At 37.3% G+C, this 25,227-nt stretch overlaps 1 protein-coding gene across 5 annotated transcripts in view; it reads left to right on the forward strand.

Annotated features, from left to right (window-relative positions):
• The window catches only part of LOC127456703 (otoferlin-like), a 114,942-nt gene that overhangs the window by 81,119 nt on the left and 8,596 nt on the right, over nucleotides 1–25,227 (forward strand). For 2 of the 5 annotated variants that reach the window (XM_051725197.1, XM_051725198.1), the window contains exons 7-34: nucleotides 1,613–1,721; nucleotides 1,833–2,022; nucleotides 2,362–2,482; nucleotides 3,789–3,889; nucleotides 4,169–4,259; nucleotides 5,018–5,134; nucleotides 5,218–5,370; nucleotides 5,496–5,685; nucleotides 6,808–6,932; nucleotides 7,014–7,148; nucleotides 7,850–8,011; nucleotides 9,468–9,539; nucleotides 9,864–9,983; nucleotides 10,123–10,284; nucleotides 10,369–10,531; nucleotides 11,054–11,199; nucleotides 11,454–11,483; nucleotides 11,616–11,750; nucleotides 11,842–11,917; nucleotides 17,427–17,566; nucleotides 17,979–18,116; nucleotides 18,215–18,352; nucleotides 18,436–18,563; nucleotides 18,683–18,853; nucleotides 18,957–19,117; nucleotides 22,138–22,280; nucleotides 23,666–23,754; nucleotides 24,723–24,821. In XM_051725197.1, coding sequence (XP_051581157.1) covers nucleotides 1,613–1,721; nucleotides 1,833–2,022; nucleotides 2,362–2,482; nucleotides 3,789–3,889; nucleotides 4,169–4,259; nucleotides 5,018–5,134; nucleotides 5,218–5,370; nucleotides 5,496–5,685; nucleotides 6,808–6,932; nucleotides 7,014–7,148; nucleotides 7,850–8,011; nucleotides 9,468–9,539; nucleotides 9,864–9,983; nucleotides 10,123–10,284; nucleotides 10,369–10,531; nucleotides 11,054–11,199; nucleotides 11,454–11,483; nucleotides 11,616–11,750; nucleotides 11,842–11,917; nucleotides 17,427–17,566; nucleotides 17,979–18,116; nucleotides 18,215–18,352; nucleotides 18,436–18,563; nucleotides 18,683–18,853; nucleotides 18,957–19,117; nucleotides 22,138–22,280; nucleotides 23,666–23,754; nucleotides 24,723–24,821 — 3,605 coding nt within the window. The remainder of the gene's footprint in view (nucleotides 1–1,612; nucleotides 1,722–1,832; nucleotides 2,023–2,361; nucleotides 2,483–3,788; nucleotides 3,890–4,168; nucleotides 4,260–5,017; nucleotides 5,135–5,217; nucleotides 5,371–5,495; nucleotides 5,686–6,807; nucleotides 6,933–7,013; nucleotides 7,149–7,849; nucleotides 8,012–9,467; nucleotides 9,540–9,863; nucleotides 9,984–10,122; nucleotides 10,285–10,368; nucleotides 10,532–11,053; nucleotides 11,200–11,453; nucleotides 11,484–11,615; nucleotides 11,751–11,841; nucleotides 11,918–17,426; nucleotides 17,567–17,978; nucleotides 18,117–18,214; nucleotides 18,353–18,435; nucleotides 18,564–18,682; nucleotides 18,854–18,956; nucleotides 19,118–22,137; nucleotides 22,281–23,665; nucleotides 23,755–24,722; nucleotides 24,822–25,227) is intronic. The other 3 variants (XM_051725200.1, XM_051725201.1, XM_051725199.1) reach the window with 3 other exon arrangements.

A 25,227-nucleotide genomic window follows, 5' to 3' on the forward strand; every position in this document is an offset into this window, starting at 1 on the left:
ACTCTTCAAAGCTGAAGTGGATCATTTTCGGCGCCACTAGTGCCACCTAATGGACATTGTACAAATAAACATTGTTTTCAAACAGCTTTCCCACCCATAACTTACACTATTGGATGGCTTTCATCTCCATTGTACCCTAACAATTCCACTTTAAGTCCTCATAAAAATGTTATATTTTTTTCGATTTACCACGGATCATTACCATAGTTAGATTAATGTAAATAGGGTTTCTATAAATCATACTATGGTATTCGTTTTGAAATATAGTGGTGTAAACACTGCGCTTGTTACTACAAGTGCCATAATTGTAATACTGTACAAGGGAATCTAAGAATCTGTAGATTCCCTCGCTCCCTCAATTGGAAAATAAATGTTTTTTTGAACAAAAACTTAACTTATATTATAAGTGGACCTCAAGAAACATTAAAATTGTCAATTGATTAACATTTTTAATCGAATTAATTACATTAAAAAAAAAATAATAGTACAGAAAATTAAAATGCATTACATTATTTAAGCATTAAAAAAACGATACAAAAAGTGGCTTTAGAAGGCAATATATTGTTTATTTCCATATTATTAAACATAAGTCTGTCATTGGCCTACAGTTCACAGCAATCCATTTTGCAATTAAATTAATAAATCAGTCCGAGATTTATTATGAGGGCTTGTCTAAGGACCTGTCACATGCATCAGATGGTTGCTTTTGGAGTGTCTCAGTTGTGTTGCATCATAAACATACCGTTTTTAGGTCGCTGTGTTAAGTTAAACAAAGTTTGAAACTTAGAAAAACTTGTCTTGAGATCCCTGTCTTCGAATTTGCTCTCCATCAAGCTGTGTTTGTACGCAAGAACGTATTCTCATCTTGTGCTCTCTGCTCTTGGTCAGGGTGGTTTGTTCAATATGTTTCAACTGCGCGTTGCCTATACAGCGAGTTTCACTTACTTCCCCCTAGAGAAAACAGGTGGTACTCCATGCTTGAATTGCTTATATGGAAGGGATATTCCTTATTACAGTCCAGGGACATGATTAATTGCATACATTTTTTAACGCATAATTTTTTGTGGAATTAATCGCACTGAATTAAAGCGTTAAATCGACAGCCCTAATTAAAATAATAAAAAAAAAGGAATGTTATTTGACACTTTCACTAACTGATTAAAGTAATCATGGCTGATTGTGAAAATTTCTACAATGGCATCCGAAACTGAAAACTATTGATTTTAAATGATGCTACATCCAAGCCGCTAGGTGTAATTGTAAGTCCAAGCTGACACAAAGACAAAATTTACTGAGTGCACCTTTAAATCAAAAATATTATATAACAACACTGAACTAACAAAGGTAATTTTAAGGGTTAGATCAAGTAGAAATATCTCCTAAATATAACAATTGCAGATTACTACTTTTTACAGCTGAAAAGGTGTGAGAAGACCCAATGTGGAAAAATAAAAGATCACAAAAGGTTTCTGTCCAATGTAGCAATGTAACATCAACAGCCAGTTATCCTAACCTTCTTTACTTTAATAAAATCAAATATAGTGTCACTATACCCTGAGGGTCATCTTGATGTGCTTCTGACCATCTCACCATCTTAATTTTTCACATTCAGAGTGCCACAGGGAGGATCGAGGAGTTTTTCCTTTTCGGAACTTTTTTGGAGGCCACAATGATAGACAGGAAAATTGGAGATAAACCCACCAGCTTTGAGGTCACTATCGGTGAGCAAATTTTTGGATTCAAACTTATGGATTCAAAAGTATATTGAGTCAAAGCTCCATCAATAATAAAAAGAAAATCATAGCACCATGTGGACACAATTTTTTGCCTAGGTAACTATGGTAACCAGATAGATGGAGTGAGCAAGCCAACATCGGCAAAAAAGAAGAAAGAGGGTGGAGGGGAGAGTGAGGAGGAGGAGGCTGAACTCATCCACAACTCCAGTGATGAGGAGGCAGAGGATGATGGAGATTTGACGTCTGTGCCGTCCACCCCTCCTATGAAACCAGTTATCACTGACAGGTCAGAGGTTAGGGAACATGGGCCAAGTTCAAAGGAACATGATCAAATGTCAAAGAAATTGCAGCGACAAAAAAAAAGTCCAACATTACAGAGTGACCAACATTACAGAGACTCTATGACATGTGTGAACGCCCCTTTCTTATCATCTAGCAATTATAGAATATGGCTTCTAGCAAAAGCATTATGCTATTAGTATATGTGACTATTCCCGGTGTTCTCTAAGACTGATATCCATATCACAGGCAACTTAAATTGTTTACAGTTTGTCAAAATTTAACTTCAAACATCAGCATTTGTTTAATGATGCCATCTACTGTGTTAATTTTGCTCCATTTACAGAAATTACTTCCACTTGCCTTACTTTGAGAAGAAACCCTGTATTTACATCAAGAGCTGGTGGCAGGACCAAAGGAGACGGCTCTACAACTCCAATATCATGGACAAGATTGCAGATAAACTGGTCAGGCCTCTAAAATTGACACTCTTATTCAGTCAAACCTTTCAGTAAAGCTGTCAATAGAGTTAAAGGGATAATTCACCCAAAAATGAAGATTCTGCCATCTTTTACTCACCCTCATGTTGTTTTTGTTCCAAACCCCTATGACTTCCCTATGAAAGGAAATGTCAGGCAGTATTTTAGGGACTGACAATCTCAGTCACTATTCACTTTCATTGAATGGAAAAATATATTTTTTTTAAGAATTTCTCCTCGTGTTTCATAGATTTTTTATTTATGTATTTATTTATTTATTTTTTACAGGTTTAGAACCATGATATAAATGATGCAACCTATTCTCATAGAATAAACATTACTATAACAAAATGTTTGCAAACTGAGTTTTATGTACTGCTTTCTAAGTTTTGCTGCAGTTTCCTGGCGAAATGAACACTAGAGGCGCTACAACAACTGTGCTTTTTATTCACTTTCACACAAACCATGGGTACTTTGGCTGTTTAGGACTTTATAAGCACTTATTCTTTGCACTATTACCTATGTTATGATATTGAAAAATTTTACTGTAACGCATCATTTGAAAAATTATACATTTTAACGGCTGTATTACAGACCCACCTACATTTATACAAGTATTCCAACATGATTAGCTTCCACTCTAGCTCACCTGATAAAGTGATGGACTTTAGACTCAGAGACTGAGCCTCAAGCCCATCCAAGGATGCCCGAAATGAAAGTGAAGCGAAAGTGCCATAAGACTGAGACGAAATGATGCGATTGCTTCTGTAAATGTGCTTTTCACGTTGATTTTGCTTTTTAAACGCTATCGGTTAGGTTTAGGCATTGGTTAAGGGTAAGAATCTCTGTTTTGTTCACCTTTCATTTATCTTTCAGAACTCTATTGGTTAGGTTTAGGTGTTGGTTTAGGGTAAGGATGTTTATTTTGTTTATCTCTCATTTATCTTTTAGGACATTATTGGTTAGGTTTAGGCTAAAGTTTTAGGTTAGGGAGGTACGTTTTACTCATTAAAACATCTATTTACTATTCACCTTAAAAACTTTGTCTGAATACAACATAATTGCAATTGCTTTTGGCATCCCCCTCTGGACATTTCACTAGGAAACTGCAGCCAAAGGTGTAGCATGTAACTTTGGTTTGCAAAAATGTTGCCATTGTTAAATACATTTCATGAGATTAGACTGCAATGATGACCCTTTAACAGACATCTCCTTCTAAACACTTATAAGTTTTTGTAAAGTCAAACATCTCTATTCAGTTTGTATTTATGTATGTGTGTGTCTATGTAAACAGGAAGAAGGCCTAAATGATGTTCAAGAAATCATAAAAACAGAGAAAGCATATCCAGAGCGCAGACTTAGGGGTGTATTAGAAGAACTCAGCACAAGTTGCAGGTGAAAGACCCTAAAGGGGCTCATTTGTATCCAGGCAATCAATGTGAAAGTCTATACTTCAACCATTAATCGTAACATTCTGCACTTTTTCTAGGTTACTAATGAAATGTAAGCAAATGTGTGACATTGCTTGTTTTCTTTGAAATGTGATTCACAAATCATGCTGGAATAACATAAATCATGAGGTTTTGAATAAAGAGTCTGTGTGTCATCAATTTTCAACTTTCTCACATCAACAATCTTTTGACTTTTTTCTACCCCTGTTCTCTATGATGTAAGCCGATTTGTTACACTGGCAAACAAAGATCAGAATCAAGCCGGAAGAACCAAACTGGATAGGGAGAGACTGAAGTCCTGTATGAGAGAGATGGTACGTTTACACTCCCTACAGTAACTGTTTATGGTCACAGCTTGGACATTAAAGGGATAGTTCAACCAAAAATCAAAATTCTCTCATCATTTACTCACTTTCATTCCATCTCAAATGTGTATGATTTTTTTTCTTCTGCAGAACACAAACAAAGATTTTTAGAAGAATATCTCAGCTCTGTAAGTCCACACAATGCAAGTGAATGAGGACCAGAACTTTGAAGCTCCAAAAAGCACCTAAATGCAACATAAATGTAATCCATACGACTCCATTGGTTTGATATATCAGTGGTCCTCTGAAGCGATTCAATCAGTTTGGTTGAGGAACAAATTAGTATTTCACTCCTTTACTATAAATCTCCACTTTCATTTTCAGAATGTGAAAGTGTAAGTGGAGATGTATAGTAAAAATAAGACTTACATATTTATCTGTTTCTCACCCACACCTATTATATAACTTCTAAAGATATAGATTTAACCACTGGAGTCATATGGATTACTTACAGTATATGCTGCCTTAATGTGATTTTTGGAGCTTCAAAAGTCTGGTCACCATTCACTTGCATTGTCTAGACCTAGAGATCTGAAATATTCTTCTTAAAGAATCTTTTTGTTCTGCAGAAGAAAGAAAGTCATACACATCTGGGATGGCATGAGGGTGAGTAAATGATGTGAGAATTTTCATTTTTGGCTGAACTGTCTCTTTAAGAATTGCTGATTGGATGTTTAATGTAATTTGCGTGGTTTTATTGTTTACAGGAGAGCATGGGTCAGCAGGCAAAGACTATTCGCTCACAAGTGAAGAGAAACACAGTTCGAGACAAACTCAAACTAGTATTCAATTTCCTTCAAAGGCTCCGTTTTCTGGCAGATGAGGTAAACAGAATCTCAAATCCCATAATTCCATACACAGTCGGCATCTCTTTTGTTTGACTTTTTTCTTGTTTGTATTCACTAAGCCCCAGCACAGCATCCCTGATGTGTTCATATGGATGATAAGCAACAACAAGCGCATAGCATATGCCCGCATACCCTCTAAAGACATCCTTTACTCGATTGTTGATGAAGAGATGGGTAAAGACTGTGGGAAAGTGAAAGCTGTTTTTCTCAGGGTACTTCTACTTTATATCCCATTTTCCTCTTTTATCTCTTGGTTTCTTTCTGAATATGGTAATTAAAAGCATTATTGTATACTATTGGTGTAAATGTTCTACTTATGTGTTTGTGTTTACAATAGCTGCCTGGGAAGAAAGGCTTTGGGCCTGCTGGCTGGACAGTTCAGGCTAAACTGGAGATGTATTTGTGGTTGGGGTTGAACAAACAGAGAAAAGACTTCCTGAGTGGCCTGCCTTGTGGATTTGAAGAAAATAAAGCAGCAAAGGGAATAGGCATACAAGCTGTCCCTCCCATCTGCCTGGTTTATAACAGTAAGATTATATGCACTATATACAGTATGCATTAATGGTTCTCCTCTAATTAACTCTTTTAACAAGCAGACAGTTTTCTGCTTTGGCGTACTTTACTGTAACATATATAGGCCTAATTGCAGTGGGGTCCAAATGTCTGAGACCACTAGTGAAAATTAATCTTTTCTTAATTAATGCACATTTGTTTAATCACAAATTATATTATCAGCATAACAATTTTACAAAATTTACATGATTTTGAGAGACTCATAGTGTTTGGTATGTACCCCTTTTGCTTTAATGACAGCATGCACTCGAGCTGGCATGGACTCCACTAGTTTAAGCAAAACCTCATGATTTATGTTATTCCAGCATGATTTGTGAATCACGTTTCAAAGGAAACAAGCAATGTCACACATTTGCTTACATTTCATTAGTAACCTAGAAAAAGTGCAGAATGTTACGAATAATCTTAAAAAGAATATTTCTTATTCATTTTACATAAAAATTTTCTTTAATTTGTTAAATATCCTAAAACGTTTTGTTTATTTCCAGGTTAAAATGATGAAAAATAATTTTCAATGTGTTCAATATGACTTTTGAACCCCACTGTATGTGTTGAACGGTGCTGGTTAGTAACGGATTGCATGTAATTTGGTTAACATAATCAGATTACAAAACACATTACTTGTAATTGAATTACATTACATTTTAAATGTTACATAATCAGATAACAGTACAGTTACTTTTTTGGATTACATGATTACATTTTTTATTACATTACTAATCAACAAACGTCAATAACTAGTGCACAATTTATACCACGTACAAAAATATCTTGACTTTCAAAGAGACACGTGGAAAAAAAACTTTTCTTGGCCATAAAAAAATTATATCCAATTTGCTATTTGATTTTATGTTTACTAATGTTTAATGAAAGGAGGGTTAATTAGTACTTAAAATATTTCAAATTAATGATAATATTTAGCAAGACATGCAATGAGCAATCCCAAAGTAATCACTAAACAATGTTATTTTAAAAATTGCGTAACTTTATATATAATTTTAGTCATGTAATTTGTAATCAGTACCAGATTACATTTCAGAAGCAATCTACCCGACCCTCAATATCTTGTTCTATAGTGAAGCAAGTCTTTCAGCTGAGGGCTCACATGTATCAGGCTCGCAGTCTGTTTGCTGCTGACAATAGTGGTCTGTCAGACCCATTTGCCAGAGTCTTCTTCTCCACACACAGTCAGGTGACAGAGGTGAGTGTGTATATTAGTCTTTGGTTATGACCCTCTGTGCTTCACAAATACAGTGTGTGCTGTTATGTTTGTGTATTTCAGGTCCTTAGTGAGACTCTCTGCCCTACATGGGATCAGTTGCTCGTATTTGATAATGTCGAACTCTATGGTGAGGCCAGTGAACTCCGTGACGACCCTCCAATTATTGTCATTGAACTGTACGACCAGGACAATGTGGTAAGTTGAGACTGCAAAACATCCTAATGCCTACACATCAAAAAATAAATATCCAAAATTTCATTTCAACGTTTGCTAGTTCAGTTCACAAATCTGTTGGCATTATCCTCCTTATACTATATATGCATGTGTTACAGCAAGAGTGTGTGAAAATGTGCCCTATTGTCCTGACTTCGTGTTTGTTCCTGTTTAAAATCTTCTGGTCCTGCCCTTTTGTTGGACAGCATTTTGGCTAAGTAGAGTGTGAAAACTTATTTCAACACTATTGTCACTTGGGCCAGTCTGTGTTTTCATAGATAGCCAAAATCAGCAAGGCATGCAAGAGGTGAGATTGCCTGGGGCTCTGATCTGGAGAAAAAAAATCCAATCTTTGTTTTTACGATATCCATGTGAGAGAATTACTTATTTGGTGATAAGGAAAAAAGTTTCCCATGGTCATAATCTACCTCTGGCATTTCCTTAGCTTCGAGAAAAACAAACACAAGCAGAATTTGCCTGTTGTGAATGTTGACTATATGTTCAACATTTAACAAACATAATTTATGATCCGGAACCAAATATTGATTCTAAAGCCCCAGCAATAAAGTAGCCATGGTGTGTTAGTGATGTTACAAACAAAAGTAATTGGCATGTGGTAACACTGACCCCTGGTGTTTATGGATGGAAGTGTAACTGGCCTTTTTTTGTTTTCTGGTGTTCAGGGAAAAGCTGAATTCATTGGGCGAACATTTGCAAAGCCACTAACTAAGATGGTTGATGAACACTATGGGCCCCCACGATTTCCTCCGCAGCTGGAGTACTATCAGATCTACAGAGGGAACTGCACTGCAGGAGATCTGCTGGCTGCTTTTGAACTACTGCAGGTACTGGATCCTACACAGGGGTTGTAACCAACTTGTACATACTCTCATCTTGAGTGGACACATATGCAAGTTCGGCTCAATCAACAGCATTTATGAAATAATGTTAATTCGGTTTTTTTTTACTTGTTCCTTATTTATAAAGAAAAAGAAAAAAGCAAAACATCACTGTTACAGTAAGGCAGATATAATGGAAGTGAATGGGGCAAGTCCATAAACATTAAAATAAACAATGTTTTGCAAGAATAGCCACAAGACATCAACATTAAACATGTATTTTTAATGTTTTTTTTTTATATGATCTTAGTGTGTTAAATTCAGGATTTACTGGCATTTACCAGATTACATGTTATACTGCCGTTACATCGTCATGACAACGACGTTGTAATACTGGATATAACTTTACACAGATCAGGTTAGTAAGCGATTTTATCACACTAATGTTATCACATGTTATCACGTACAATGTTTATGTCTTGTGGCTATACTTTGAAACAGTGTGTTTCTTTTTTATGTTAATGGTCTGGCCCCATTCACTTCCATTGTAAGTGCTTCACTGTAACTGCAATTTTTGCTTTTGTTTTTTTTTTTATTATTAAACGAGGGATGAGTCAAAATAATTGTTGTTTGAGCTAAATTTATATTGAACCTGAAACACTCCTTTAACAAAATATTTGTTAAATATACCATAGTTTTAGTTAAACATATCAAAGGTTTGTTAAAATATACACTCACTTAAAACTTAATTGGGAACACTTTGGTCCTAAAAAAGTGCCCAATGTGGTCTTCTACTGTTGTAGCCCATCTGCCTCAAGGTTCCAAGTGTTGTGCATTTTGAGATGCTATTCTGCTCACTACAATTGCAAAGAGTAGTTATCTGAGTTACTGTAGCCTTTCTGTCACCTCGAACCAGTCCAGACATTCTACTTTGAGCTCTCTCATCAACATGCTGTTTCGTTCGCAGAAATGCCGCTCACTGGAAGTTTTTTGTTTTTGCCACCATTCTGAGTAAACTCTAGAGACTGTTGTGCGTGAAAATCCCAGGAGATCAACAGTTACAGAAATACTCAAACCAGCCCATGTGGCACCAACAATCATGCCACATTTGAAATCATTGAGATCACATTTTCTTCCCATTCTGCTGGTTGATGTAAATATTAAATTAAGCTCCTGACCTGTATCTGCAAGTTTTTATGCATTGCACTGCTGCCACATGATTAGCCGATGAGATAATCGCATGAATAAGCAGGTGTACAGGTGTTCCTAATAAAGTGCTCAGTGAGTGTATACCAAGGACATACCATACACTTCCATACACAAGAGTGACAATGCAGATCACTCTTTCTCTTTTCCTGTCACTTGTCTTTGATTCTTGCCGTTTTTACCTCATTTCTCATCTCATTTTTCCATAATTCTCTGTCCCACCTTTCCACTATATCCTTCTGCGGCACCTTGACAGATTCCTTATGATGATGAGGAGATCAGGAGGGCTCTTATTGCTGTCCATGACTTTGCTGTGCCTCAAATCAAGGTGCAATAAACAGAATAAAATTTTCCCCTCTTCAATACTTCTCTTTACTTTCCATTTCCGTGTAACTGACTCCATTCTCTTTGCTATATTTATATGCTTTTGCTTCTCTCCTGTTTCAAAAGACAGGTTTAAAAAATATGAAGAGGATTATAAAGAGGGACATGTTATTACTGTGTATTAACCTTGTAATAACATTCTTATAAACATTATTGACATGCGATATAGCCTATTCAGTGTTATTTAGGTTACTGATTTACCTCTATACAATATTTTATAAGTAAGTAAGTGATATATTTTCATGAATAAATACCTTTTTATTCATAGATTGGTCCAGCAGGGCAGGCAGCACTCCCTTCAATTGATGGCCCTACTGACTCTGACCGTGGGCCAATTTTGCCTGTCCCATTGGGCATACGACCGGTTCTGAGCAGATATCGCATAGAGGTGAAAGAATAGCAAGCAAGCCATAGCCTCAATATTATACAACAAGATTATTAGCAAACCAGATTGTTTTTAATAAATTTGTAGCTCATATTATTTTTAGATCAGTGTGGTTAAGCTAAAGCTCATTGTCTCTCTCCAGGTCCTGTTCTGGGGTTTGAGGGACCTTAAAAGAGTTAACCTAGCCCAGGTGGACAAACCTCGAGTGGACATTGAGTGTGCAGGGAAAGGAGTTCAGTCAGCCCTCATTCAGAACTATAAGAAGAATCCAAACTTCAGCACGTTAGTGAAGTGGTTTGAAGTGGTGAGCGAAACATGATATATTTTTACAAAATCTTCCTCCACATTTTTGATTAAAACAGTTACCTCAAGTTGCCTTGCACTGCAGGATCTGCCAGAAAATGAGTTACTCCATCCGCCACTGAATATTCGGGTGGTGGACTGCCGGGCATTCGGACGCTACACCTTGGTGGGGTCTCATGCCGTTACCAGCCTTCGCAAGTTCCTCTACAGCCTCCCAGACAAGACTGTTAACAACTGGGCTCACACTGGTACCTGTTCTGTGCAGAGTGCATGCACTTCTGTAGTTAATAATCTTGGTCTGCTCTGACACTATCAGGGTCATGTATTCCATTTCCCTGTAAAAGGTACACTCAGTAGTTTTTTGTTTATGGAAGTCATCTTAGACTTTTTCAAAAGTAATATTCCTTTCTTTAGTTGCAAACCTTTTTAATGTGGAAAAAATGACTGATTGCATCTTTAAGTGTTTTGTCTAACCTAAACTCTCCTGCTAAGGAGGACGGTTCTAAACTAATTGCTCACTAATCCACTTGAAGTGGAAGACACAGAGTGCAAAACTGTAAGTCATTAAGATCAAGGCTTCAGTGTAAGCTGGAGGCTGGTAGCAGAGCTTTGATTTGTCAGCACTATTTCTGAAAACTATTTCTATATCAGCTTCTATGTCAGCTTTTCTGACTTTCCTTTTCTCTATCTCTTCCTCCCCTTCCTCTGATCTGTTGATGGTGCTTTTCTCTCTTTCCTGTTGCTGAATCTTATGACCCTGCCCAAACCAGCTAGACTGGCCAATGGCTACACCAATGGGATGTCTCATTCCCGCCCCAATTCCCACCCCATTTCTCATTCCTCAGGTGACATTGTGGTCAATATGGACCCTGAACCCAACATCAAGAAGATCGACACAGTTGTCAAACTTGATACTGTGAGTAAATGTATCAGTATGCTGTGAGAACAACAAAACTGTTATTGGAGAAGAAAACAAATTGAATTCTTCTCTACTTGATGTGTTTTATACCTGCCTGGTTTCTACTTTGTTTCTGTTTTTAATGTTATTAATAAGGTTTGCTATAAAACAGCCAAAAACATGTTATGTGTCTGGTAGTGTGGTACTGTACGATCTGTTGTAGATGTTGTTTTTATTTTATGTTTGTTGTGTGTAACCTCTCGTCCTTGTAGACCAATGATGCTGTTGTTAATGTTGACTTGGTAAGTCTTGGTTTGTTTAGAGAAATTGTAATGTTTAGACAAACACAAAGTAAAAAATTTTGACATTGCTGCATGACTACAAATGTCTCCACATTACATTTAATACAAATAAGCATACCTCTGTATTAACAGACTGAGGATGAGAAAGAGAAAGAAAAAAAGAAGAAGAAGAAAAAGAAAGGAGACGAGGTGGAGGAAGAGGAGCCGGATGAGAGCATGTTGGATTGGTGGTCCAAATACTTTACCTCAATAGACACTATGATGGAGGTGGGGGGACTGTCTTGTATTAAAAGTTTTGTTTGATATATACTGTGTCATACTGTACTGTTATACACCTATTCACATTCTGTGAATTCAGAATCTCAGAGCCCAGGAGGCTGCTCTGGCAGAGGCAGAGGAAAGAGAAGATTTGGAGATAGCAGCAGAGAGTGCAGGTAACCACAAATTTGTGTCATAGCTTGCACCTGGGGCCATACATAGAAACATCCTAGCTTTAGAATCCAATCATATCTGTTTAGATCCTAACTAGAATTTGTCTGAACTGAACTTAATGGCCGAAAAAATATTCTACACACTACATGAATGCAGACTCTTCTAGCTATGCAAGCTTGATTTAGTGTGTTGTTGCGTTCTAAAAAATGTGTCAGACTGCAATTCATAACACAAGGGGCGGTATAGTGGACATTAGTGTGAACCGTCCGCTTCTACTGTGAGTTTTATCTTTCAAATCAACTACTGTTATGGCGAAGTAACAGTTTGAAGAAAATATTGCTGAGCGAGTATAAGTTCAAATCAATGTATTAATAACTTAACTGAACATAGCACATTCAGTTTTATGGCACAAACTTTTGAATGTAACCCCCTTGAGTACTGAAATTTGTTATCGACACAGCAATGCAAGAACATTAAGCTTTAAAACACAGTAAGCTTTTTCAACTGCATCACATCTGTGTACGCATACTTGCTTGAAGTACACTGATAGAAATTACTTGTAAGATATACTTAATTTTTGTGTTTTTGCACACGATTTTTTCTAAATAAATCTTAATGTAATAAAACTAAGTAAAATCTAATGAATATAATACTGATTAAAGTGAGTGAGTAAATTTAACTTAAATATTTTAGTAAATTCAGTAACTTTTACTTACAACTATGATATACATGGTACTTATATAAACCATACAAACATATGTTTAATCATGTACTACGTGACATACGGAAGTGTCTCACATGGAAACTTAATGCATGCTATGTAATCTATAAGACAACATCAACCTAAATTACTGGCATTAGAAGCGAGATATAGAGCTACACACTTGGTGCACACAACACCATGACGGTGACAATAAACAGATAATTTTTCTTTTTATCATGAACAGGTAATTTTGAGTAGAAAATGTACTTTAGACTGCACAAATCAAGAATTAACAATAAAACAGTGTAAATAAACTTGCAAACAGTGAAACCATGCAAGATCATTAATAATTTAAGCCCACTGCATGCTGGGAACACCAGCTTTGAAAGGTTAAGTAAAAATAACATTTCATTTACAACCCCAATTCTGTAAAAGTTTGGACAGTATGCAAAATGACAATAAAAACAAAAAGGAGTGATCTGTAAATTATATTCACCCTTTGCTATATTGAAAGCATTACTAAACTAAACATTATATGATGTTTTACCTTGTGAACATTGTGTTTTTTAATGTACAGTAATTTCAAATCAGAAGATCAGAATCAGAATCAGAATCAGCTTTATTGCCAAGTATGCTTACACATACAAGGAATTTGTCTTGGTGACAGGAGCTTCCAGTGTACAACAATACAAAAACAATACAAAAACAGCATAGATAATAATAAAAAAATAAAAATAAAAACTAATTATACACATCCGTACAGACACACACATACATACATACACACATACACATAGGTAGTGCAAATCTAATACAATCTGTTATCTGTTATGTACAGTGCAAATGTTTTTTTGTTTTTTTTCAGAGGAATGAAATGGCAGAAGAGGTTGGATAAATATAAAAAAGACTTAACTGTGTATTGCACATAGTTATTGCTCAATGGGGCAATTTAACTGTTCATGAGATGGATAGCCTGAGGGAAAAAACTGTTCCTGTGCCTGACGGTTCTGGTGCTCAGAGCTCTGAAGCGTCGGCCAGAAGGCAACAGTTCAAAAAGGTAGTGGGCAGGGTGAGTGGGGTCCAGAGTGATTTTTCCAGCCTTTTTCCTCACTCTGGAAGTGTATAGTTCTTGAAGGGGGGCAGGGGGCAACCAATAATCCTCTCAGCAGTCTGAACTGTCCTTTGTAGTCTTCTGATGTCTGATTTCATAGCTGAACCAAACTAGACAGTTATTGAAGTGCAGAGGACAGACTCAATGACTGCTGAGTAAAACTGTATCAGCAGCACCTGTGGCAGGTTGAATTTCCTCAGCTGGCAAAGGAAGTACAACCTCTGCTGGGCCTTTTTCACAGTGGAGTCAATGTGGGTCTCCCACTTCAGGTCCAGTGAGATGGTAGTGCCCAGGATCCTGAATGACTCCACTGCTGCCACAGTGCTGTTTAGAATGGTGAGGGGGGGGGTCAGTGTTGGGGTGTTCACATTCATCTCCACCGTTTTGAGCGTGTTCAGCTCATTGTTGTTTTGACTGCACCAGACAGCCAGCTGTTCAACCTCCCTTCTGTATGCAGACTCATCGTCATCTCGGATGAGGCCGATGACAGTGGTGTCGTCTGCAAACTTCAGGAGCTTGACTGAGGGGTCCTTGGCGATGCAGTCATTGGTGTAGAGGGAGAAGAGTAGTGGGGAGAGCACACATCCCTGGGGGGCACCAGTGCCAATTGTACATGTGCTAGAAGTGAGTTTCCCCTGTCTCACAAGCTGCTGCCTGTCCGTCAGAAAGCTGGTAATCCACTGACAGATAGACATGGGAACAGAGAGTTGGTGTAATTTATTCTGGAGTATAGCTGGGATGATGGTGTTGAAAGCCGAACTGAAGTCCACAAAAAGGATCCTTCCTTGCATATGTCCTTGGTCTGTCCAAATGTTGCAGTATATGATGCAATCCCATGTTGACTGCATCATCCACAGACCTGTTTGGTCAATAAGCAAATTGAAGGAGATCTAGAAAGGGTCCAGTGATGTTCTTCAGGTGGGCCAACACCAGTCTCTCAAATGATTTCATGACCACAGACATCAGGGCGACAGGTCTGTAGTCATTAAATCCTGTGATTTTTGGTTTCTTTGGGACAGGAATAATGATTGAGTGTTTGAAGCAGCATGGGAATTCACACTGCTCCAGTGATCTATTGAAGATCTGTGTGAAGATGGGGGCCAGCTGGTTAGCACAGGATTGAAGACACGCTGGTGAGATGCCATCTGGGCCTGAAGCTTTCCTCGTCTTTTGTTTCCGAAAGACGCGGCTCATATCATCTTCACAGATCTTAAGTGCAGGTTCAGTAGCAGGAGGGGGAGGAGGGGGGTTGCAGGAGGTGTTGATGTTTGTGTGAAGTAAAGGTCAGAGTGGGTGTGGGGTGTGAGATTGGGCCTTTCGAATCTGCAGTAGAACACATTCAGGTCGTCAGCCAGTTGTTGGTTCCCTACAGGGTTTGGGGTAGGAGTCCTGTAATTTGTGAACTGTTTCATGCCACTCCACACTGATGCAGGGTCGTTAGCTGAAAACTTGTTTTTCAGCTTCTTAGAGTATCTTCTTTTAGCCACTCTGATTTCCTTGTTCAGTGTGTTCCTGGCCTGATTGTACAAGACATTATCCCCACCCCTGTAAGCATCCTCTTTGGCCTGACGAAGCTGCCTGAGCTCTGCTGTAAACCACGGTTTGTAATTGTTGAACTTTAAATAAGTCCTAGTAGGAATGCACATATCCTCACAGAAAATGATATATGATGTAACAGTATCTGTTAGCTCATCCAGGTCTATGGCTGCAGCCTCAAAAACACTCCAATCACTCCTGATGCTGATAACAGCTTGGATGGTCCTTTTCCTCTTTGGCCCAGAGAACACGATGGCTGTGTTTTTAAGAAACTGTTTGAAATGTGGACTCATCGGACCAAAAAACACAGTTTCACTGTTCTATTTTCCATCTAAGATGAGACCGAGCCCAGAGAAGTCGGCAGCGCTTCTGGACAGTGTTGATGTAGGGCTTCTGCTTTGCATAGTAAGTCTTACATCTGTGGAAGTGGTTTTCGTCTTGCCCTTTACACACCGAGATTTGACCAGATTCCTTGAATCTTTTAACCATATTGTGCACTGTAGAGTGTGAAATGCCCAAAATCCTTCCAATTTGTCTTTGGGGAACATTGTTCTCAAAGTGCTGGATTATTTGCTGAAGCATCTGTTGGCAAATTGACAAATCTCGAATAATCCTTGCTCTTAAACGACTAGGCTGTTTTGGAGGCTCCTTATATACTATAACACGATCACCTCACCTGTTTTAACATCTCCTGTTTCACATTGCCTTGTTATTTTAACTCGTCAAATTGTTATTAGTCTTAAATTGCCCCTGTCTCAACTTTTATGGTTGTTGCAATCATCTGATTTTAAATTGCTAAAATAAAAATTTAGCAAAGGTTGAATATAATTTAGAAATCACTACTTTTTGTTTTTATTAGCATTTTTCATACTGTCCCAACTTTTTTTGGAATTGGGGTTGTACCAGTGAAATGTACTCAAATTAGCCAATAAATTCAACGTTTTCTATTTTAGGATTAATACATGATAATACATTGTAAAAATAATAAATCATAAATAATATTTACTTATAAGTTAGAGCATACATTTTACACGTTTTAATTAAGAATTTACTTAATATTTTCAAGTTCACGCTTAAACTAACTTATTCAATGTAGAAAGTACTTAATCTTTTCTGCTATATTTAGTTCACCACAAAATAATATTTTTCAGTGAATGTTTCTGGCTTAGTTTTAAGAGAGGATGTTTCTGTAATACGGCCCCTGGTGTATTGTTCCTAAATAATATACCATCATTCCATATCAAATTCATCACTTTTGTAATCATGACATATAACCATTAGAGTCCCTAGTATGTACAGGCTTCCCACAGTCATGGAAAACCTAGAAATATCATGGAATTTTAAAAAAGGATATCCAGGCTTGAAAAAGTTAAGGCAATTAATTGTGGAAATTTTTTAGTTAATATATATTTTTTTTCTGGTTATGCTCAGCTCTAAAATATTTCATTGGCTACAATTCGTGAGGGCGATCTCCATACAATTATTTTTAACTGAAAAAATCATGGAAATTAATTGATCGAAAAACGTAAGTAACCCTTTTGTATCCTTATTTCATGCCACGAAAGTTAGAAACAAACCAGTCACACTTTACAATAAGGTTCTATTTGTTAACATTAGTAAATACATCAGGTACCACTAAAAATGAACAAGGATTTTGTATAGCATTTATTAATCTTGTTTAAATGTTTATTTATAAAAATACATTTTGTTCTTTGTTAGCTCATGTTAATTCAAAACGCATTAACTAATGTTAAAATATACAGCTTTTAATTCAAATGTATTACTATATGATGAAATTAACATTAACCAAGATTGACAAAGGCAGTAAATGTGTTTTTAATTGGTAATGTAGTTTACTAATTTTAACGAATGCAACCTTGTACTATAAGTGTTACCGGAAAACCCTTAGCGATCATTTAGAAAAAAGAAAAACTCTGCTTGCTAATCTGGTAACTGTTTCAACAAATTCATTTTTATTTTTCATGCTTTGGGGCTGCACATCTAGCAAACTATATCAAAATATCCATATGTTATTTTGGATCTTTAACTCTAATGGCTTGAGAACATTATTTTTCATTAAAAAATGTCTAGTCAAACTGACATTGTATTGTTTACGCATTTTTCATGTCCATCTATACTTACCATTCACCCCTGACCTCAGAGATCAAAGCTGATGACTTTCCCATGAAAGGCACCAAACCTAAAGAGAAGAGCAAAGACAAGAAGAGCTCCAAGGACAAAAAGAAGAACCAGGATGGAACAGAGAAACGATCTCCAAAACCAAAAGTGGAGGAACTCATGGTCAGTGCTCTTTTACCCGGCTTGAAAATATAACAGCTAAGCAGTGACGTGCACAGACCTTAGCAGGGACAGGGTCTGAAGGAAATGGAGAGAGTGGGAAGAGAAATCGGTCTGGGATTTTAAATAGAAACAGACCTAAAAGTTGTTGAGCGGGTTTTAGCGCCCGTTCTGTGCATGTCAGTGCAGCTAAGTGTTTTTAATTCTTGTTTTATATTACCATTTTATTTTAAATGTAATTTATATTTAATTAAGTCTTTGGATCAAAATGTTTTTAAGATCATGAGAAACAATTTCAGTCAAGAGTGAAACTTTTGACTAGTAGAGTATGTATTTTTTTTACTAACTAACTTGGTAATTTAGTCTAGTTTTTACAAAAAGCAGCCTGTTGCAAATGTAAATACCTTTATCTCAGGTGTATAATAAAGAGCTGGAAAGTGAGTTTGATAACTTTGAAGACTGGCTCCACACCTTCAACCTGTATAGAGGGAAGGCTGGAGACGATGATGACCACCATGTGGTTGATGATGACAGGATTGTGGGCAGATTCAAGGTAAGAGATCTCTTGTTTTCCATTAGCTGTAAATATGAACAAGACTATGAACATGAAGTATCTCATTTTGCTTTTTAACCTGTCTCCTTATGAACCAGGGCTCCCTCTGTATGTATAAGCTACCACTGTCTGATGAGGTCACCAGGGAGGCAGGATTTGATCCTAACATGGGCATGTTCCAAAGTGTTCCTCACAATGACCCCATCAGTGTTCTCATCAGGATTTATATCATTAGAGTAAGTGAACTCCCAACTCTAAATTGAGCTGGTGTTATTTTTATAGCACTGTTCCTGCTTAAGTAATATGACTGTCTTCTCAGGCCACCGACCTGCACCCTGCTGATATAAATGGCAAAGCGGATCCTTACATAGTCATTCGATTGGGAAAGTCTGAGATTAGGGACAAAGAGAACTACATTTCCAAGCAGCTGAATCCCGTCTTTGGCAAGTGAGTATAAGATTGCTGCAAAGAAATAGCTGAATTGGTTTGAGATCCAGTAAGAAACGTTAATTTCTGGAAAAAACAATATTTGTATAACACCCTCCTCTCTTTCTCCTGCCCTTAAGGTCATTTGATATAGAGGCCACATTTCCCATGGAGTCCATGCTGACAGTGGCTGTATATGACTGGGATTTAGTTGGAACTGATGATCTGATTGGTGAGACTAAGATTGATCTGGAGAACAGATACTACAGCAAACACAGAGCCACATGCGGCATTGCATCCAACTATTCTGTGTAAGTCTCACTTTGGCTTTCTAATTGATTGGAACATAGTGAGCCTGAACATGTGAAACCTTTATACTTTTAAAATTATGTTCTAAAAAACATTTTCCTGTAGCCATGGTTACAATGTATGGCGGGATCCTCAGAAGCCAACTCAGATCCTGGCTAAATTGTGCAAAGAAGGCAAATTGGATGGGCCCCACTATGGACCGGGTGGCAGAGTCAAAGTTGCAAACCGCATATTTCTTGGGCCAACAGAAATTGAAGATGAAAGTGGTGAGACATTTAAGGAGCTTCTTCTCTAAAGTTTTTTCAGTCTTCCTGTATAATGTATTTTTCCTTTGCAAGGATAACAAACTTATGCTAGAAACATACTTTACTCAAGTATGTGAATGCTAGCATGCAGTTCAGTTGAACATCCTTAAAGGGATAGTTCACCCAAAAATGAAAATTCGCTCATCGTTTACTCATGCCATCCCAGATGTGTGACTTCTTCTGTAGAACACAAACAAAGATTTTTAGAAGAATATCTCAGCTCTGTGAATGCAAGTGAATGGTGACCAAACATTCAAAGCTCCAAAAAACACATAAAGAAAGCATAAAAGCAATCCATATGACTCCAGTGTTTTAATCCATGTCTTCTGAAGTGATCCAATCGGTTTTGGGTGAGAACAGACAAAAATATATCTTGTTCTTTTACAATAAATATTGAAATCAGCAGTCCCCCTGACTGTCACGATTTCAAGCTTGATTACACTTCCTAGCACCATCTAGCACGAATCGAGCTTGAAATAATAATCGTGCCTAGAGACTGCAATGGCAGAATGTACAATGAAAAAGGAGTTACATTTTGGTTTTTTCTCACCTAAAATCAATTCGACTTGAGTCATTTGGATTACTTTTATGCTGCATTTGTGTTTTTTGGAGCTTCAAAGTTTTGGTCATTATTTACTTGCAGTGTATTGACATTTGTGTTTAGGCGAAGGAAAAATGTAATACACATCTGGGATGGCATGATGGTGAGTAAATGATGAGAGAATGAATTTTTTTTGTGAGCTATCCCTTTAATGCGCAGAATTACTGTGGTTGTATTACATTCTCCACAATAATGAATGAATAAATAAATAAAAAATGCATAATTTTTTATGATACTTGTTTCAATTTATGCAATGTCAAGTTGTTTTGGGTGGTTACTAGGGCATTGCTGGGGTTTTGCTACAGTTGAAGGCAGAAGTTTACATACACCTTAGCCAAATACATTTAAACTCAACATTTTTCACAGTTCCTGACATTTAATTGTAGAAAACATTTCCTGTCTTAGGTCAGTTAGGATCACTATTTTAAGAATGTGAAATGTCAGAATAATAGTAGAGAGAATGATTTATTTCAGATTTTATTTCTTTCATCACATCCCCAGTGGGTCAGAAGTTTACATACACTTCGTTAGTATTTGGTAGCATTGCCTTTAAATTGTTCAACTTGGGTCAGACGTTTTGGGTAGCCTTCCACAAGCTTCTCACAATAAGTTGCTAGAATTTTGGCCCATTCCTCCAGACAGAACTGGTGTAACTGAGTCAGGTTTGTTGGCCTCCTTGCTCGCACACGCTTTTTCAGTTCTGCCCACAAATTTACTATCGGATTGAGGTCAGAGCTTTGTGATGGCCACTCCAATACCTTGAATTTGTTGTCCTTAAGCCATTTTGCCACAACTTTGGAGGTCAAGACCCATTTGTGACCAAGCTTTAACTTAATGGCTGATGTCTTGAGATGTTGCTTCAATGTATCCACATAATTTTCCTTCCTCATGATGCCATCTATTTTGTGAAGTGCATCAGTCCCTCCAGCAGCAAAGCACCCCCACAACATGATGCTGCCACCCACATGCTTCATGGCTGGGATGGTGTTCCTCGGCTTGCAAGCCTCACCCTTTTTCCTCCAAACATAACGATAGTCATTATGGCCAAACAGTTCAATTTTTGTTTCATCAGACCAGAGGGCATTTCTCCAAAAAGTAAGATCTTTGCAAACTGTAGTCTGGCTTTATGCTGGTTTTGGAGCAATGGCTTCTTCCTTGAGTAGCCTTTCAGGTTTTGTCGATATAGGACTCATTTTACTATGGATATAGATACTTGTCTACCTGTTTCCTCCAGCATCTTCACATGGTCCTTTGCTGTTGTTCTGGGATTGATTTGTACTTTGTGCACCAAACTACGTTCATCTCTAAGAGATAGAATGCGTCTCCTTCCTGAGTGGTATGATGGCTGCATGGTCCCATGGTTTTTATACTTGCATACTATTGTTTGGAGAAGAACCTGATACCTTCAGGCATTTGGAAATTGCTCCCAAGGATGAACCAGATTGTGGAGGTCCGCAATTGTTTTGGTTTTTTTTATTATTATTTTTTTAGGTCTTGGCTGATTTCTTTTGATTTCCCCATGATGTCAAGCAAAGAGGCACAGAGTTTGAAGGTAGGCCTTAAAATACATCCACAGGTACACCTCCAATTGACTCCAATTTGCCTATCAGAAGCTAATTGGCTAATTGCCTAAAGGCTTGACATCATTTTCTGGAATTTTCCAAGCTGCTTAAAGGCACAGTTAACTTAGTGTATGTAAACTTCTGACCCACTGGAATTGTGATATAGTCAATTAAAAGTGAAACAATCTGTCTGTTGCACATGAATGACTCCTCAAGTCGTGATTACGACTGGGAAACTCTGAGATAATTTTGATACCCGAGTTTCCGAGATGGGAGGAGTCCTAAACTTTCAACATGGTGGAGGAGAGTACGGTTTCTGTAGTGAATGACAGGTTTTATTCATTTTTCTAAATGCAGCTAATTGTTAGCGCTTACCGTTTTTGTTACATTTATTTATGTATATCAGCAACCATTTAATGCACGTTGTACATTTTTACAAATGCCAATTTAGCAGGACACCAGGGTTACACCCCTGCTCTTTACAAGTAGTGCTCTAGGATTTTTAATGACCACAAAGAGTTAGGACCTTGGTTTAACATCTCATCTGAAGGACAGTGCCTTTTTACAGTATAGTGTCCCCATCACTATACTGGGACATGAGCACCCCTTGCTGGCCTCCCTAATACCTCTTCCAGCAGCAACCTTGGTTTTCCCCAGGAGGTCTCCCATCCAGGTACTGACCAGGATCAACCCTGCTTAGCTTCAGTGGGCAACCAGCCTTGAGCTATAGGGTGATATGGCTGCTGTCTGAAGTTGCTTTTATGTTTCTCATACCATATATGTAAAAAGTTTTGTTATAATGCCATTGTATCTTGCAGGTCTAAAGAAGCAGACAGAAGAACACTTGGCTCTTACTGTTCTCAGATGCTGGGAGGAGATTCCACGTGTTGGTTGCAAACTCGTACCTGAGCATGTAGAGACCAGGCCACTCCTCAACCCTGACAAGCCAGGCATAGAGCAGGTACCTAACAAAACCACCTTGTCTCGAATCACGCTACTCTACTTTCATTTTATTTTTACGTGGCTCGTTGTATGTATTACCCCGGCAGTTTCCTGGTGAAATTAATACTGGAGGTGCTACAACAACAATGATTTTTATTGACTTTCACACAAATCACAAGTAAAACAGTAAGATTTTCAGTTCATAAACTATTATTTTTTACTCTGTTCCTCACACAGTGCTATTTTATGATGCATGACACCAATACACTTCAATACTTGCATTACATAATGACATTTTCGGATTCCAGAAGAGCATGTGAGTCGACACGTAAGCTTAAAGCACCACACAGTGACGGGGTTGCTTCAGCAACTGTGTTGTTGACTATAGGGTTGTGCCGATAGACAATGATCTCAGGGATCGACGATGGTCAGAGTTGTCGCCAATAGCTGATGCCTTTGACGATGTCAAGACGATATTTGGCTCGTTTCCCAATTAATGTATTCAATTATTATTATTAGGCTATTATTATTATCAAATTAATATTACAAATAATTTGCCCCATGGCACACAGACATGCGCTTGAAGAAACACACTTTATTATATTATTAAGAACAGATGACAGAAAAGCCTTCTGTGCTCATTTCTGATGCACTATTTATACAGAGGCGTGCAGTCTTGTGGAACACGCGCATGTAAAAGGTCTTCTGAATACTTTTTTTTTTTTTTTTTTTGCAAGAACAGTATTGTCTATGAGTGCTGCAAATTACCTCAGACATCTCAGCTCAGGAGGTGCTTTGAGTTCAGTTTGCTTTATTTCCACAGAGCAGTTCATTGTGAACACAACTCTGCAGCCTATACATCTGTGATTAAAACATAAAATAATACAAAAACATGTTCACCTCGAACCATGATTTATATTTCAGTGATTATTATCATCATTATAATTATTATTTTTACATTTAGAATTGTTTTTATGTCTTCATTTGTGTAAGTAATTTTTCACCTGCATGTTAAAACAGATTCTTGCCTGATGGTAAATGGAAAGTGGTTACTTATAAATATATTATTTTTTTGATCACTTCGTTATTTTAATTGCTTTTTTGTTTCGTTTGGAGTGCAATTTGAATTTAGAAATGTATTTGATTTAATTTTTTTTTTTAATAAATTAATTTAATTTTCAAACATTATTAATGAAAATAGTGAGATATGTCGGATTAATTCTGAATAAACAGCTGCAGAATTGAGCAGTTTGCAGTTTACATATGCTTGAATAATGATAAATAAAATAGCAACAACCATAGAGAAAGAGGAAGGCAAAATGTCAGCTTGTTTCAGTTAGTCATAAAGTGATATGACTACCATCTCTCTCTGTTTAGCTCCTCTGAATTTTTTTAATCTCACAGGGAAGAATTGAAATGTGGGTGGACATGTTTCCTATGCATGTACCTGCACCAGGACCAGCCATTGACATATCACCACGCAAACCAAAGAGGTAGGTGATACAGTGAGATCAGAGTCTCTGGATGATCTGTTTCACTTTATAAATTACACAGTTTTGAACACGAAAAGGTCAGCATCAGTGAGACTGAAAGCTTTTCACTTATTCACACTCTTGTAATCTCAAATGATTTGCATTAATATTTCATTTGTACATTAATGTTGCATGTATTTTTTCAGGGTTTTCCTTTACTTAAGTCTTTAGGTGCAGGAAACAAGATATCCTAATGCCTTGATTTTAAAGAACCATTAGAGGATGAGCCAAAAAAATAAATGGAAGCTTCAATAAATCAGTCATGCTGAGATCATGTTTCTGTTATTAGATCTTTGCACCCTTAGGCAAGGAACAGATTGCTTCATTATCTGGACTGTTTTTGCAGTTAATAATCTTTGAATGAAATAGATACTTTGGAGGTAGAAGTGCTTCAGAATGGCAAATAACCAATGTGCATTTATCAGTTAAAAACTACTAAATGTCTTTTTACTAATTGTTTACAGTTCATCTCAACTAGTGAAATTTTACTGTGATTTTCAACTACAGATTAGATACAAAGGAACCACAAAACAGATGAAACTCTCTCACTCCGAGTTGGTAGATTCTTTTTTTTTATTTTATTTTTTTTAACTTAAACTCTCAGTTTCACGCATCTCTCCATCTCTTTTATCTGCTTTTAGCTCATCATGTTCATTTCGATTTAAAGGAATATTTCACGTTTAAAACAAGTTAAGCAGATTAAGCAGATTTTTGCCTTTTTTAAAGAAAAGGATAAGGGAAGAGTCAAAATAATTTGTGGTAATCAACATGATGCCACAGATGCTGTCGATTGAGCTTAACTTGTATTGAACCTGGAATATTCCCTTAAGCAAGGCCTGTACAGTGAAACTGTCCTATTTCAGTGAGAGACACTCATTCAAGTGGTGATGATCCCGTTCTCTTCCTTCCCCTCCACCTCCATCTCCCAGATATGAGCTCAGGGTGATAATATGGAATACTGACGAGGTAATTCTGGAAGACGATGATTACTTCACAGGGGAAAAGTCCAGTGACATTTTTGTGAGGGGGTAGGTATGGGCAGGTGTGTGAAAAGTGTGTGGGTGGCCTTGTTAATGGGTTGCCTTTGTTTGTTTGTTTCTGTTTCCTTTTGTTATTTGTCTGTTTGTCTTGTTGCGTTGGGTGTCATTTTGTCTATCATCCCCTCGCCCCGCCCCCATGTCATTGCTGTGCTGTTATCTAGCTTTGTGTTATTATTTGAAACACTGATGATGTAATTCTAGAGGACGATGCTTTCATGACAGGAGAGAAGATGTCTGACATCTATGTCAGGGGGTAAAGATGATACGATCGCATGGCTCGACTGCTCTTCACCTGCGCCTTTCCATCACAACAAATGAAAAAATGCCGCCTTCCATACAAATCCAGCAAGTTAAACAGGACCATATCATTCAAACAGATGCTACTTTGTAATGT

The sequence above is a fragment of the Myxocyprinus asiaticus genome, chromosome 19, assembly GCF_019703515.2.
Source record: "Myxocyprinus asiaticus isolate MX2 ecotype Aquarium Trade chromosome 19, UBuf_Myxa_2, whole genome shotgun sequence".
Lineage (NCBI taxonomy): Eukaryota > Metazoa > Chordata > Actinopteri > Cypriniformes > Catostomidae > Myxocyprinus > Myxocyprinus asiaticus.